Source organism: Peromyscus maniculatus, chromosome 10 (genome assembly GCF_049852395.1).
Source record: "Peromyscus maniculatus bairdii isolate BWxNUB_F1_BW_parent chromosome 10, HU_Pman_BW_mat_3.1, whole genome shotgun sequence".
In the NCBI taxonomy this organism is placed as follows: Eukaryota; Metazoa; Chordata; class Mammalia; order Rodentia; family Cricetidae; genus Peromyscus; species Peromyscus maniculatus.
The window spans coordinates 9,841,257-9,856,350 of record NC_134861.1 but is presented as its reverse complement, the minus strand read 5'-3'; the positions used below and the strand labels follow the sequence as shown (position 1 = coordinate 9,856,350).

Sequence of the window (15,094 nt, the reverse complement as noted above, 5' to 3'; positions counted from 1 at the left end):
GCCCTGTCACAGGGTGGCCTCTCAACCCACACTCCCCGCTCACCTTGACTGCTTGGTGCTTTGACATCTGCGTCTCATCCCCTCCCCCAGTGACAACGTGAAACGGGGCTGAAGAAACAGCAGTTAGCATCGGAAGATCTGGGCAGTGCGACTTTGTGGTGCAACCTGAAGATGTGGGAGTTCGTGCTCAACTAAGGATTTACTGTCACGTGACCTCCAGTCATCATCAGCTTTGCTCTCTCCCCATTCTGGCCACCCGTCCTTGCTTTATGAGACCCCAAGGAGAATGATGTCCAGTCTGTCTGTCTGCTGGCAGCCGTCTCTGAGCTGCGTCTCTATCACCCATCCCAATACTAGACTCCCCACTGGCACATTTGCCAGGGGCATCCAGCCAGCTTCTCAAACAGTCAACAGATCTGTCTCATGTACCCTTAATTTGTGGAAGGCAGGGCTCTAAGTCCACAAGAAGGAAGAAACAGAGGAAAAAAGTGATATTTCAAGAAATGCATTAAAAAGCAGCACCTTTCATTGATTCCATGTACACAAGTATGGGGAAATGTACTTGGTTGTTTTCCACTCTTTCTTTTTTGGCTCTTTGAGGGGCCTGCCACCCAGCTCCCAAATAAATCACACATGAAGACTTATTATTACTTATGAATGCCCGGCCTTAGCTTGGTTTGTTTCTAGCCAGCTTTTCTTAAATTATCCCATCTACCTTTTGCCTCTAGGCTTTTACCTTTCTCTATTTCTGCATACCTTTCACTCTTACTCTGTTGCTGCCTGTGTGGCTGAGTGACTGGCCCCTAGCATCCTCCCCTCCTTGTTCTTTTGCTCTTCTTTTCCTCCCAGATTTCTCCTTCTATTTATTCTCTCTGCCTGCCAGCCCCGCCTATACTTTCTCTTGCCTTGCTATTGGCTGTTCAGCTCTTTATTAGACCATCAGGTGTTTTAGACAGGCACAGTAACACAGCTTCACAGAGTTAACAGAATGCAACATAAAAGAATGCAACAGATCTTTGCATCATGAAACAAATGTTCCACAGCATAAACACATGTAACACACCTTAAAATAATATTCCACAACAGGGAAACATCGAATATCTACAGCATCTGAGGTCTTGTGAAGTCTAAGCTTGGTTCTGGGTTATCATCTTCATACAAAGACCTCACGCCCCCCCCCCCTCAGGCTAATCTGCTAGGATTATTCTCATTCTCTGGTCACCAGAGCCCTCATCTCAAATTATCAACTAGTTTTTTTCTCTTGACACCATATAGTTTTTCAATCCTGACCAAAGAACCACAGTCTCCCGCCTCACCAACCAGCACTGCCCAGGCACTGAAAGTCTATGTGGACCTACTTTAGTTACTGCTTCGTTTGTTTGTTTGTTTTTTGTTTTCCGAGACAGGGTTTCTCTGTGTAGCTTTGCGCCTTTCCTGGAACTCACTTGGTAGCCCAGGCTGGCCTCGAACTCACCGAGATCCGCCTGGCTCTGCCTCCCGAGTGCTGGGATTAAAGGCGTGCGACACCACCAGCCTGCAGGTTACTGCTTTTAATCAAGGGCTTGTGCTGGGTCCCACTGTAGCCCACCCATGCTCTCCTTGGCCCTGGGTCACTTCCTTGAGACACAAGGCTAGAAAACTACTCCTGTTTATACAGTTATGGTGGCCCGGGTCCGCCGTCAAAGGTTTCCCTAGCCACCGGAGAGCAGCTGCCTCCAGTTCCATTGTTCACCACCCACTCCTCACCCACTCCCCACAGAGCCTGGGCCCCAGCCAAACTGCATTGCTCACCAGCTGGGAACATATGTTCCTCCTGCCCAAAATAATCTACCCCTGTCTCCACCTGTTAACATCTATCCTTGAAGGATTACCCAATAAGTAGCGTTGGGACAATTGGTTAGTCATTTGAAGGAAATTCCTCAGATTCTTAACTTCATGCTAGACATCATGATATATGGTAGATAAACTGGAGTTAAATATAAACATGGTCATATATTTTTAAAAAATCAAACCATAAAAACTCTCAAAAATATACCCTTATTTTAAAAAATTGAAAGAGCAGAAGATCCTAGGCTTAAAAACAAAAGAAATTTCAAAGGAAACAAAAAACAAATCTGACCTCAGACAGCACACAGACTGGAGAGAGTTAAACGCTTAAAACACAGGCATGACGAGCCAAGCTTGAACCCCTGGCACCTGCGTAAAAAGGTAGCCGTGTGCCTCTGTGATCTCAGCTCTGGGCCAGCCTAGCTCAACTCAGTGAGCTCCAGGTTTGGTGAGAGGCCGTTTCAAAAAATAATAAAGTGGAGGGTAACAGAGAGAGACACACTCATGTTCACCTCTGGCCTCTACACGCATGTATATGTATACCCACGTGCACACACAAGCAAAATTAAAAACACTTAACACTCGATTAAAATACAACTTGATTAACTAGGATTAAACTGATGCCAGAACTCAGGTTCAAGTCAGTCTGAGGTAGTGAGACCCTGTCATAAAACCGCCCAATTACAAATAAACAAAAAGGAAGAGTTATTTGTGTGAACTCCATGCAGGGAGTTTATAAAGTAAGATAGTGTTCTGGTTTGTATAGAAACTCAGGCTTGCCGGGCGGTGATGGCGCACGCCTTTAATACCAGTGCTCAGGAGGCAGAGGCAGGCGGATCTCTGAGTTCGGGGCCAGTTTGGTCTACAGAGTGAGTTCCAGGACAGGCTCCAAAGCTACACAGAGAAACCCTGTCTGAACAAAAAAAAAAAAAAAAAAAAAAAAAAAAAAAAAAACAAATGAGAGACTTTTGTATTGAAGGCTTCGTCCCTGGTTGGTGGACCCAGTAATCGAAAGTGACTGGATCCTTACTACTCCGGCCTAATCAATGTATTAGTCCCTGAGGATTAATAGTCGAGTGGCATTACTGAAAAGTAGGATCACGTTGTTGAAAACAGGTTACTCGGGTATGTCCTGGAAAGACCCCTCGTCCTTGACCCTTTCCTGTCTCTCTGCTTCCCAGGCACCACGAGGTGAGCAGTTCTCGAGAGTGATTCCCATGCTTCTCAGTATAACGTCCTGCCTTACCACTGCCCAAAAGCAACAGAGCCATCTGATCATGGACTAAAGCCTCTGAATGTCAACAGCGCATAAAGAAAGCACCCCAAGACCAGCGGACAGAAAAGCAGCGATCAACGGCCACCCAGAGAGCCGCGGGGCGCTTCCCTGGCGCGGCCAGTGACGTCACCCCTGCGCCCCGCCGCCTGGCCGGGTCTTCCGGCCGGGAGGCGGCGGCGACGGCGGCGGGCGGGCGGGCGGGGCGGGGTGCAGTGACGTCAGGAGAACCGCGAGCCGGAAGCGGGCCGTGCAGCAGCGCGGAAGCCGCGGGGGCGGGGCGCGGAGGCGATGGGGGGCGGCGGCGGCCGGCGATGAGCGGCGGGCGCGCGTGAGGAGCCGGCGGGCGAGGCTGGGGGGCCCCGGAGCGCGAGCCGCAGGGCGGAGGGCGGGGGCGCGAGCGCAGCGGGCGGCGGCGGCGGCGGCGAGGCGGCGGCCGAGAAGATGGCGGACGGCGACAGCGGCAGCGAGCGCGGCGGCGGCGGCGGCGGCGGCGGTGGCGGCGGCGGCGGGCCCGGCGGCTTCCAGCCCGCGCCGCGCGGCGGCGGCGGCGGGCCCGGCGGCGAGCAGGAGACGCAGGAGCTGGCCTCGAAGCGACTGGACATCCAGAACAAGCGCTTCTACCTGGACGTGAAGCAGAACGCCAAGGGCCGCTTCCTCAAGATCGCCGAGGTGGGCGCGGGCGGCTCCAAGAGCCGCCTCACGCTGTCGATGGCGGTGGCCGCCGAGTTCCGCGACTCGCTGGGCGACTTCATCGAGCACTACGCGCAGCTGGGTCCCAGCAGCCCGGAGCAGCTGGCGGCGGGAGCCGAGGAGGGCGGCGGGCCGCGCCGCGCGCTCAAGAGCGAGTTCCTGGTGCGCGAGAACCGCAAGTACTACCTGGACCTCAAGGAGAACCAGCGCGGCCGCTTCCTGCGCATCCGTCAGACGGTGAACCGCGGCGGCGGCGGCTTCGGCGGCGGGCCCGGGCCCGGCGGCCTGCAGAGCGGCCAGACCATCGCGCTGCCCGCGCAGGGTCTCATCGAGTTCCGCGACGCGCTGGCCAAGCTCATCGACGACTACGGGGGCGAGGATGACGAGCTGGCCGGCGGCCCCGGAGGCGGCGCCGGCGGCCCCGGGGGCGGCCTGTACGGAGAGCTCCCGGAGGGCACCTCCATCACGGTGGACTCCAAACGCTTCTTCTTCGACGTCGGCTGCAACAAGTACGGCGTGTTCCTGCGAGTGAGCGAGGTGAAGCCGTCCTACCGCAATGCCATCACCGTGCCCTTCAAGGCCTGGGGCAAGTTTGGAGGCGCCTTCTGTCGGTATGCGGATGAGATGAAAGAAATCCAGGAACGACAGAGGGATAAGCTTTACGAGCGACGCGGCGGGGGCAGCGGCGGCGGCGACGAGTCCGAGGGTGAGGAAGTGGATGAGGATTGAAACGGGCAGCTTCCCGTGCTGGCCTCCCCCACCCCACCACCATCCCCTTGGCTAGAAGAGTTCCCTTTCCTACTCGTCCCCAGTGAGCTAGTGGAGAGGGATCAGGGGAGGCCGCAGACGGAGACAACAAAATTTAAGATAATATAGTTAAGAGAAATAACCATAAGAAAACAGTCACAGACAATTAGAGAAAAGCAGTCAAGTTCCAAGGAACTGCCAGCAACCTGCGAAGAGGACAGCAGCATCTCCTCACCTGCGCGAGAGTCTCAGCTTCTGTTTAAAACCGAGGATCGGAAATTCATCAGGATAACACTGGAGGGGAACAGGTCTTAGAACGTCTGAGTTACCCGGACTCGTCCATTGATAACAGTTGAATTTGTGTTGTACCTGGGTCATCTGGTCTTAGGATCCTTCCGGGCCTCCCTCCACCGCCATCGAAATCAGCATTTTGGATCTAGGTCCTAATGTCATCTTTGAGAAGAAAGAGGCCTTTGCAGTCACCCAATTCCGAGGGTACAGGTTTATGAAAAGGAATGCGAATTGACACAATCATGGACAGGGCAAGGTAAGAAGTCAAGAAGCCATCGGAGAATTAAAAATCAATTGGATCCATTTTTTTAAAAATGGTTTTGCATGGAACCTGGACCAAGGACCCTGTCTTTTCTTTGCAGAATTGTTTTCCGGGATGCAGATGAATTCAGATATCAAAGCTTGAACCAGAATCCATTACTAAAATAGTTTAAAAGTTGGCAATTTTTTTTTTTTCAAAAAACGAAAGCAATTTTACAATGGGGATTGCTGAGGTAGGCACAAGAAGTCAGGCATAAAGCACAAGACAGAGTGTTTGAGTGGGTTGGTTGCTGCTCACTAAAGTTCTTCCCTTGATCTCTTAAGTATGGAGGTCATTACCAAGCAATGGCTTACCATGAGTGAGAGCTGGATCCCTATGGCTCCACCCTATGAGCTAGTGAATTATGGCTAATTCGGCTGTTACAGCCACTGGCTGGCTGCATTTGAAACTTAAAACTTGACGGTCTGCAAAAAGGGACAGTGTGGCTACAAGCCTGAGCTTTAATGGCATATACATCCTCACAGAGAAGTTGGAAACAACCGGAACTGAAGTCTTAACTTATCTTCAGTGTAATCTGTGGATTTACTGAAATACTGACCATCCTCAGGTCCAGAATTCCAGCATCATTTATTCTTTTGAAATAAATTTTTAAGAACTTGATCCATTGTATTCAGTACCTCACAATCAGCGTTGGCAAATGATGGATGAATGATTCAAGCATTGCACCCGGTGGAAGCTGAAATCCATCTGTGAATGGAACTGAAGGGAACGTGAATGCTGACTCTATCCTGGAAGCATTTTTATACCATCTTGAAATTTCAACAAACTGGCGTTTGCCAGTTTATCCAGCTGTCTTTCAAGAATAAAAGTTGGGGTTTTCAAGGATCGCCTCTTCTATATTTTAAATGGATTTTCAGTATAAATGATTTTTCTAATCGAGTTAATCCCACCCCATCAAAAGGTATTCCTAGAAAATGTCATAGACCTAGGCAACTTTGAATTGAATGGGAGCTAATGTTCTTTCCAAAGTTTTTCAGGTATTTGTGTGACACCCTCTCAAGAACCAGGAGGCAAGTAACCCCACCTCCACAATCTTAGTATTTCTTTTTAACTGCATGCCTGCCCTTTATTTGAGCTGCCTTTTTAATTTATTGCATATCCTTTTTATTATCTTATTTTGGTATTCAATCTATACAATCTTTTTGTATTTATTGGGAAATAAGTAATATACAAAAAGGTCATTTTCGTGTCTGTGGCTGAGAGGGAAGGAAATATTTGTGTATATAAAATTAGGCTTTGAAAAAAATTAGACTGATTCAGAATATTGTTGATCTTAGACTTAAAAATGGAGGAGCCACAAACATTGGTGCCCTTACAGACTATTTCTCTACTCTCATCATCCACAGTAGAATTTTTAAACAGATTTTTTTAAAGCTTTTCTTTCAAATTTTTCTCCGTTGCAAAGAATGTTTCCTAAATTGTATGGGAGCAATAGTATTTTTGATGTTCTAATGGCATCTGTATACTTGTACTGTATTTTGTACTACAAGGCAGCTGTTTTCAATAATGTCCTGCTGTATTTACCTATGTGTTTTGAGTGTTTGTTTCTTTGCTGCGGAGAACAAATTCCTCCTTTTAGTAAAGGAGCTGAGAAGCTAGCATTAGGTTTGCAGAAACTGTTTCTAGTTTCAAACTCTGAGGCAGCAATGAAAATTAAGGTTGCAGCTCTTCGTTGATTGCTGTAACGTTTTCATTTCCAATCATGTACAATTCCTGTATAGACCAACTTGTTTTCTTGCTTCAGTGGTGGTTCTGTTGCTCAGCTGCAGTGAGCCAGTTCAATTTTGCAAAGGTGCAGTACCTCTCCTTTTCAAGGGGTTGGTTTTTGTTTTTTGTTTTTCTTTTTTCTTTTTATTTGGCTGAATTGCAGTAACTAGCCTTGCCTTTCTATTCTGTAGAAATGACAGGGTCTTCACAATCCTTCACCAGTGGCTACTAAGCTATAATTAGCTGAATAGAAAGAATGTGGAAGTGGTCTGAGGCATATAGAGTATATGCCAAGAACACTACCATATATGGCATCAGCTTTGGTTACCAGAGAAATTTTCTTAGTCATTAGACCATATAACAGTAATATATCATATGTAAATCTTTAGATATCAATTTGAAAATCCTCCAAAAAAAGGAGCAAAGAATGCATAAGCTATGTGTTGGCAAAAGTAATTTATATTAAAATTTTGACCTGCCTTTGTAAGATTAAGTGGTAAATGTCATAGTGGTGGGTTTTTAAGTCTTAACCAATCTCTAAGGTTTATTTCTCCTGCAGGGGTGGTTCATGGCCTCTCTTCCCACTGTAGGAAGATAGCAGAAGGATGGGGATTAACTGTAGCATTTCACTGATCCTCATTCCAGGGACTAGGGACAATAGAAATCTGCAAGTGTGAGAGTCAGCTCATATATTAGTTTTTTGAAGGCGTTGGTTTTTGTTAACCCCTGTCAGAAAATGGCCTTGTACAAATTATGAGAAGTACCAACTTTTCTGTTTTGTTTTTGAAGTGCTACTATGAATGGTTTAGAGGTTTTTTTTCTTTTAAATTTGGCAGATATCCCAGCTAATGAAAATAGTCACATTCCCAAGAAGTTGGGGCAAGAACTCCATTTCAAATATTGTTGATATGTTTGTTTCTCAGGCTACTGTATACAAAAATGTGTCTTTAAGAAAATCAAAGAGAAGAAAAAAATTCTATGCAGAGACCCTACTACTTCTTAATGGTTTCTATTGTCCCTACACATCATTTCAGCAAGTCTAACAGCAGTTCTTGTCAGCAAATTCTTCAGTGCATATGCTGCACAAAACAAAACATAAATCTGCACAGCACCAAAAATCAAACAAAAAACCAAAAACCCAGACACCCTATGTATCTGTTGGAGGCATGTAGGTGGTACAAATGGCTGTAGCTGTGAAGCACACATGGCTACTGTCATGTCACTTTCCATAATTATTTACTGCAAAATGATTGAGGGGCTTTTGGTTCAGGCAGCCTCCTGCTTCCTTTGTTACCTCGGGATCACTTTGCAGTAAATTGCAGGTCTTTTAAAAGATTCAAGCTTCGGTTTTCTCAAAACAAAACAATTATCCTGTCTTACCTGAAAATGCAGGGTTGTGGGCAAAAGAGGCTGGTTATAATAATGCCCTCATATTGAGTGGTCTGTAAATGGCTGCACACTTCAGGCACTAGAGTTGCTGAGGATGCTTTGTTAATGTGATCTCGACTGGCTTTACAGGGGTATAGAACAGTCTACACAGGCAACTATTTGCATCCACCTTGCTCTTGAGGTGGATGGAAGTAAGGAAAGGCTGGAGTGTGTAAGTCATGCACATAAGTATTCTTCACTGTAAATTTTATTTTCATTTTTAACCCAATTATGGTACTTTGTCCAATGCACAACTGATCTCTCAGTAGATATTCATTTGAAAATAGTGTGGCCTTGACCAGTGAGAAGGGGAAGAAGTGACTTATGCTTGTGTTAAAATGACCTGTTTGCTGAGAGTGGTCGTTCTGCAGCACTCTTAATACCATGTTTTTGATTGGGGAGAGTTAATGTTTTTTGACCCTGAATTTAATTGAGTTTTCTTCTATTTTTAGGAAGTATCAGAATTGCTCTGATGAGTAACAAAGTTAACTGCTTTGATGTCCAATCTCAGGTTTTAAAATATAGTGGTATAAAAGCCCACTGTTACTAATTGTTAAGATAATTTTAATTTAGTATACCCTAAAAGTCACGTGCATAAGGCCTGTTCCGAGAGCAGAGCCTCCACCTTTTTGCTCCTTTTCCACTTTGTACTTACTTCACTTGAAAAGGTGTCAAGTGACTTTGCATTGTATATTTCCATTTTAACCCTGACGTAGTTCTCAAAGATGAAGCACTTTTGAACATGAAATACATGGATCATGTGTGATGTGGATCATGGTTTCTCAGGCCCCTAGATAATCCACTTCTGAGTATTGTTCTGTGTAAGGAGAATAGAGCTCTTTGCTAATGTTAGAAAGTTTGTATTCTTGATTAGAATGCACTTGCTAGTTTCCAATGGATGGGAGAGTAAACAATGCTGCATTCACAATTGAATAAGTTGCTTTCCCTTGAGCCTTAAGGTAGCTTTTTCTTTCCTGTCAACAACAGCACTGAAGTCATAGTAAGTGAATGAGATTATCTGTTTTCAGGGTTGCTTTTAGAGTACTGTAACTCAATTAGCTGTCTTCCTAAAGAGTCATAACTCCCTTCAATAGACAGGATGGTGGGTGTGGGGAGGGGGGGCTAGGGAAGGGAGAGAGGTAGTTTATAGAAAAGAAAAAAGACAAAAAGAGCCACGTTTACCTTAAAATATAGAGAAAAAAGAAAAAAAAGTTCATGTCCTGTCCTGTTGGAAATTTCAGATGTAAGGTGGAAATGGCAAAATATAATTCATTTCCCCTGCTTTTAATTTAGAAAACCTAAGTTATTTTCAAATATTAGCCCCCAGAAGTTTCAAGAGCTAGCTAGACTCATGAACGATGAATTCTAGAGCAGAACTTTCAAGAGGTAGCTACACTCATAAATGATGAATTCTATCGGTGTCTCTGACTTTGCTATTTAAACTTCTCCTTTTCAGTCCTCACAATTTGAACCTGGTTTCATTACTGAAAGATTAAATAAACTTGTATGTGAACAAATAGGATCCAGTTGTCAAGACTGAAAATTAAATTTGGAAAATGGAAAAAGAATAAAATTGCACCATAAAGATTTATTACCCTAGTGAGTCCCAAATTAAGGCCTTTATGAATGTATTTTATATTTCCTAATGAAATAGGAAATATTCACCAGTGTAAAAATCAAATGCCTCTTGAATTGGACATTCCAATTGGGATAGGTAGAGAGAGCCATGTTAAACAGTAAATGCCATATTTGTAGTTTCAGTAGGACTTCTAAGAATGAGAACAGAGCTTTGTTAGAAGTTAATAAAGCCTTTTCATGATTCTAACACTTTGGAGAAAGATTTTAACCATAAACATGAGGTTCTATGATCAAATTTGATGTCCGCTACATTACAACCCACTGGGATCAGCTTTGTGCTCTGGACTCCGAGTCCAGAGTTCCGCAGAGAAAGTAGTAGTGGGTCTGTTCAGTGTCCACTAGTGAAGTGCAGAAGGCCCAGGTGTGTCCATTTCCCCTTCAGGAACTCTTCAGTGGCTAACTTTTTCAACAAAATGCTTCTTAAAGGCAAAATATTTTGTGCCCTGTGTTGCAAGATCAGATGGTTAGTAAATCTTAGTGTTTGGAAATAGAGTGACAAGGAGTTTGTTTCTTCCCTTTTAAATGTCTGTCTCAGAGAAATACAGATGCCGGAAAGTCCAAGAAAATGAGCAGGATTATATCCCTGAGCACGGTGTGTTGGAGGAGGTTTTATAATAAACCCTTTTCTCCAAGCCCACAGCACTAGCTGTTGAACCAAAGCTCTCAGGAGTCTGAAAAGTCAAGAGGTTGGGCAAAAAGTCTAGAGACTTGGCTGTAGATCATCATGACTTACATTTTACAAAGAGTCTGTGGTTTTGTGTGTTTTGGTGGCAGGCAAGTATATTTTAGTTACTTTTCCGTGACCTTGGTGTCTGAAATTAAGATTGTTGGTGTATTTGGACTTTTTTTTCCTGAGGTTAGAACAGTAGTATTAGGCATTTACGCTTGTGAATCTTCATGCAGGCGTCTTTCCAGTCTTGTGAGTTCAGATGACACACTTTGTGTTCATCTCACTGCCTGTCCTGTCTGCCGCTGGTTCTGTTAAGCTAGGCTCTTCACTCCAAAGCTGGGACTAATGTCCCAGTTGGGAATCTCCAGAAGTCATTTGAATGAGTTAAAGCCAAATCTCGAGCAGGGGACAGCTTCTTGCTCTAGATGTACAATTAGCTTAGGTTGGAAATTACTCTAAAGAGGGTTTGGAATGTCTTTAGTCTGTGTAAATACCAACATGCTTCTTCTGCATCGTGAACCAGTGTGTATGCCTATGTATGGGTTTGTAGAGCTGGTTTCTGCTTCAAGTGAAGCTGCACCTTTGTTTGTAAGGTCCCCTCCACCCAGAACCCTATAAACATTTGTAAATAGAACACTAAAATTTGTAGCGGTAGGATCGATTTGGGAAATATCTGCTGAGAGACCAAAAAGTTCATTTTTTTAAGTACCTTGGTTAAAGAGTAAAGATTATTCCTCTTATTTTTTAAAAGAAGAATGCACTTTAACAAACACAGCTGCATGGGCAATTCAACAATCCATGAAGTGCAGTACCCATCCAGAAACCACACTTCCTGAAAACCGTTCAAAGCAGAGTCCGCACGGGCTGGTGGCCTCACCGCCTGTAGGTTGAAGCTTAGATTCTGATGAATTGTGAGACAAGCAGGGCTGCTTCAAAGAGCAATGTGAATACAGCCAGAAGCTTCAGACAGGTCTGTAAAATGGCGGGTCCCGTATTTACCACTAACTAGCAAAACTGACAGAAAACTCATAGAAATAAAGTTTAAGAATCCTTCCTGCTGGTGTGCACTCCTTCCAATAGCAGACTTTTGCAAATGGAGTTTTACAGTCTATATTTAAAAAATTGTATGTTTGTAACAAATAAAGTATGCGGAAAAGTGAATGACAGTCTTGTGTCGGCGTCTCTTATTTAAGGGATTGCATGGTGACTGGGGAGGGATCTGTTACCCATTGTGGTTCACAGGTGGGTGTGGGTTCCAGGGAATCCCCACCTGAAGTGGCTTGAGATCATCTGGGTTTCTGTGATCCTTTCTAGTAAGGCGTCTGTGGAGTAAGAGTAGATAGTTTTTTATGCTTTGGTCCATAACTACTTCCTCTTTTTGGTTGTGTTTAGAAGGGCTCACAAAAGCTTGCTGCCCAGATGTTCCCTTGTTGATCAACAGTTGAAGGACTGACCAAGCAACAAATTAAGCCAATCTTCTCTTGCCCAAACGATAAAGGAAAAACAAAGTGATTGTGTCCAGTAGTCCTGGCCAGAGATTCTCAAACTGTCTCTGGAACTGCTTTACACTTCATATCCAAGGGAATCTTTCTGGGCCATATCCATGGGTACCTACCAGACTAGAAATGGGATGTTTTTCAAGACAAATAGGCACACATTTGATCCACTGTCAGAATAGTGACACCATTCCATTTAGCTTCCGGAGCATACCATAGAACGGCAAACATAAACAACTTTTGTTGGCCAGACTCCTTGAGAAGGTCTCAGAATTCTGATCACCTTGGAAAACCATTGCACTAGGCATCAGTCTGTAAGTGACATTTCAGAAAATGAATGATAGAATTGGTGAAGATGGGAGCTTAGCTGGGTGTGGTGGCACAGGCTTTTAATCGGAACAACTGGATCTCAGTTCAAGGCCAGCCTGGTCTACATAGCAGATTCCAGGCCAGCAAGAACTACATAACGAAGCACACAAGTTTAATCCCAGCACTCAGGAGGCAGAGGCAGGCAGATCTCTTGCCAGTTCGAGGCCAGCCTGGTCCACAGAGGGAGCTCAGGATAGCCAGACTACACAAAGAAACCCTGTCTAGAAAAACAAACCATTTAATTCTTTTTATGAAATAGTTTTACGCACACACAGACAACACTTGGATGCATACACATAATTTTCCTGTGACAATGCCTTTGTACAGTCTGGCGCTGGCTATCAGTGCTGAGTTAGGGATACTCATGTCCAGGCCAACTGGATCAGAATCTTGGGGGTATGAATTCTGGTGTGTGGACCTTTTTAAGCTCCCCCAAGGTGATTTTACTGTGTAGTCAGGACCCAGAACCAGTGGCTTGTGGGATCTTAAGGTACAGGGAAGGGACACAACTGAAGCCTTAGGGATCCTGCCAAAGCCTTCCTCAATGTACAGCTTTTCCTTGTAAACCCCGCCCCCATGCCTGAAGGCTGCATGCTACTGTAGAGGTTAAAATAGAGGATGCTGAGAAATCCTCCAGCATGGTCTTCAGTCCCCTGGCTAAGAAAACCTGGGGTGGGTTTTGCACAGAGAACCCATTGACTTGCTTGCACTGGAGTTACCTAAAGCCTTGAACTAGGGATTCCTGAGTTTGGGTCTAGGAAAGAAGCTGTACTTCTAACAAGCCGCCTGGCAGTGTTGATACTGTTGGTTTGAGTACTGAACTTAAAAGATGACCCACAGACCAATGAGATGACTCAGCAGATAACGGTGCTTGCTGCCAGTTCTCATGACCAAGGTTCAAATCCTGGGGACTACATGATGGAAGGAGAGAACTGACTTCCAAGGGTTGTCCTCATTTCCACTTATACCATGGTATGTACTCACACACATACACAAAAAATAAAATAACAAAGTCAGGGGGCGGTGGCTCACACCTTTAATCCCAGCACTTGGGAGGCAGAGCCAGGCGGATGGGACAGGCACCAAAACTACACAGAGAAACCCTGTCTTGAAAAAACAAAAATAAAATAAAGATAAACTGTAAAGTAAAGGTGTGGTGGTATACTCCTGAATCCCAGCACTCTGGGAGGCTGAAACAGGAAGATCAATGTAATTTTTTTTTTTTTTTTAAAGAGGGTTTCTCTGTGTAACAGTCCTGGCTGTCCTGGAACTCACTTTATAGACCCTGCTGGCCAACATGGCAGCTCACAACTGTCTGAAACTCTAGTTTCAGGGAAACTACACAGAGAAACCCTGTCTAGGAGCCCCCCCTCCCCCGCCAAAAAAAAATAAAAATAATTTAGTTCTTTCTATGAAGTAATCCTACACACACAGACAACACTTAGATGCATACATGTAATTCCCCTGTGATCTTTTCTTCCCCATGAATTTCCTGTCCCAAGCCTTTAAGGGCATTGCATATATGTGGTGCACAGACATATATGCAGGCAAAACACCCATACACATAAAATAAAAATCTTTAATTTTATTAAAGGAGAAATCACAACCGTAATCCCAGGAAACAAAGGCAGGTGGATCTCTGTGAGTTCAAAACCAGCCTGGTCTGTGTGATGAGTTCCTGAACAGCCAGGGCTATGTAGAGAGACCCTGTCTTAAAAATGAATAAATAAACAAATAAATAAATACACAAACAAACTAGTGTGCATCTGGAGGAGGATCTTTTGGCAAATTAAAGCTTCTTAGGGCCCTCAAGCAAATCTCACTTCCAAGGGAATTGCTGAGACTTTGGAAATGAGCGTCCCCTGGTGGTCATGGTCAAAATCCCAGTAACTGTATTTAGGCTAGATCATTCATAAATTCATTCATTCAGTTAGTTATTGGGTGGCTAGTATATGCTATACTAGATGTAGAAGACATTGTCCTCAATCAGGATGGAATTCACAGTTTAGCCAGGAGAAAGTGTTTAAGAAGCACTAAGAGAGCAACGGATGATTTCATTGGCTGTTCCATTCTTAACTCAAACATTTGCTCCTTAGAAGAGACAGCGGGCAGAGAAACTGCCAGAAATGCATGACCCCCACACCGGTAACCCTGCATTTGGGAGCATCTAGTTCTCCTAGTGAGCATGAGGCCAGCTGGGCTACATGAGATGTCTCAAATAAAACCAAGCGAATCCCAGCAAATGCATACGCCTCTTCTCTCCAAACCCACTATGTGAAGATAGCTGAAGGTAGCTGCTGTGGAAGAGATTGGCATGCATCCTTTTGAATGTTTTGATAGGGTGCTTTCAAATCTCAGCGTTGGTAAGTGGCCATTGCATTTATATATGCACTGATTTTTATCAAGAAAAGAGGGACTGAAGAGATGGCTCAATCAATGGCTGAGTACTTACCGCTCTTGCAGAGGACCTGAGTGCAATTCCCAGCACCAAATCAGGACACCTCTGACCTGCACACATGTGCTCATACACACACATACACAGAATTAAAAATAAAAGCTTGCAGTGCCTTTAATCCCAGAACTTTGGAGGCAGGGGCAGGCAGATCTCTGCGAGTTTGAGGCCAGCCTGGTCT

The 15,094-nt window shown here is 44.8% G+C and overlaps 1 protein-coding gene across 1 annotated transcript; it reads left to right on the top strand.

Annotated features, from left to right (window-relative positions):
- Nucleotides 1-3,475: 3,475 nt before the first annotated feature.
- Purb (purine rich element binding protein B) lies at nt 3,476-11,762 on the top strand. Its single transcript, XM_015991876.3, has one exon. It carries the CDS (start codon nt 3,545-3,547, stop codon nt 4,520-4,522), a length of 978 nt encoding a protein of 325 aa, XP_015847362.3. The 5' UTR covers nt 3,476-3,544; the 3' UTR covers nt 4,523-11,762.
- Nucleotides 11,763-15,094: the final 3,332 nt, after the last annotated feature.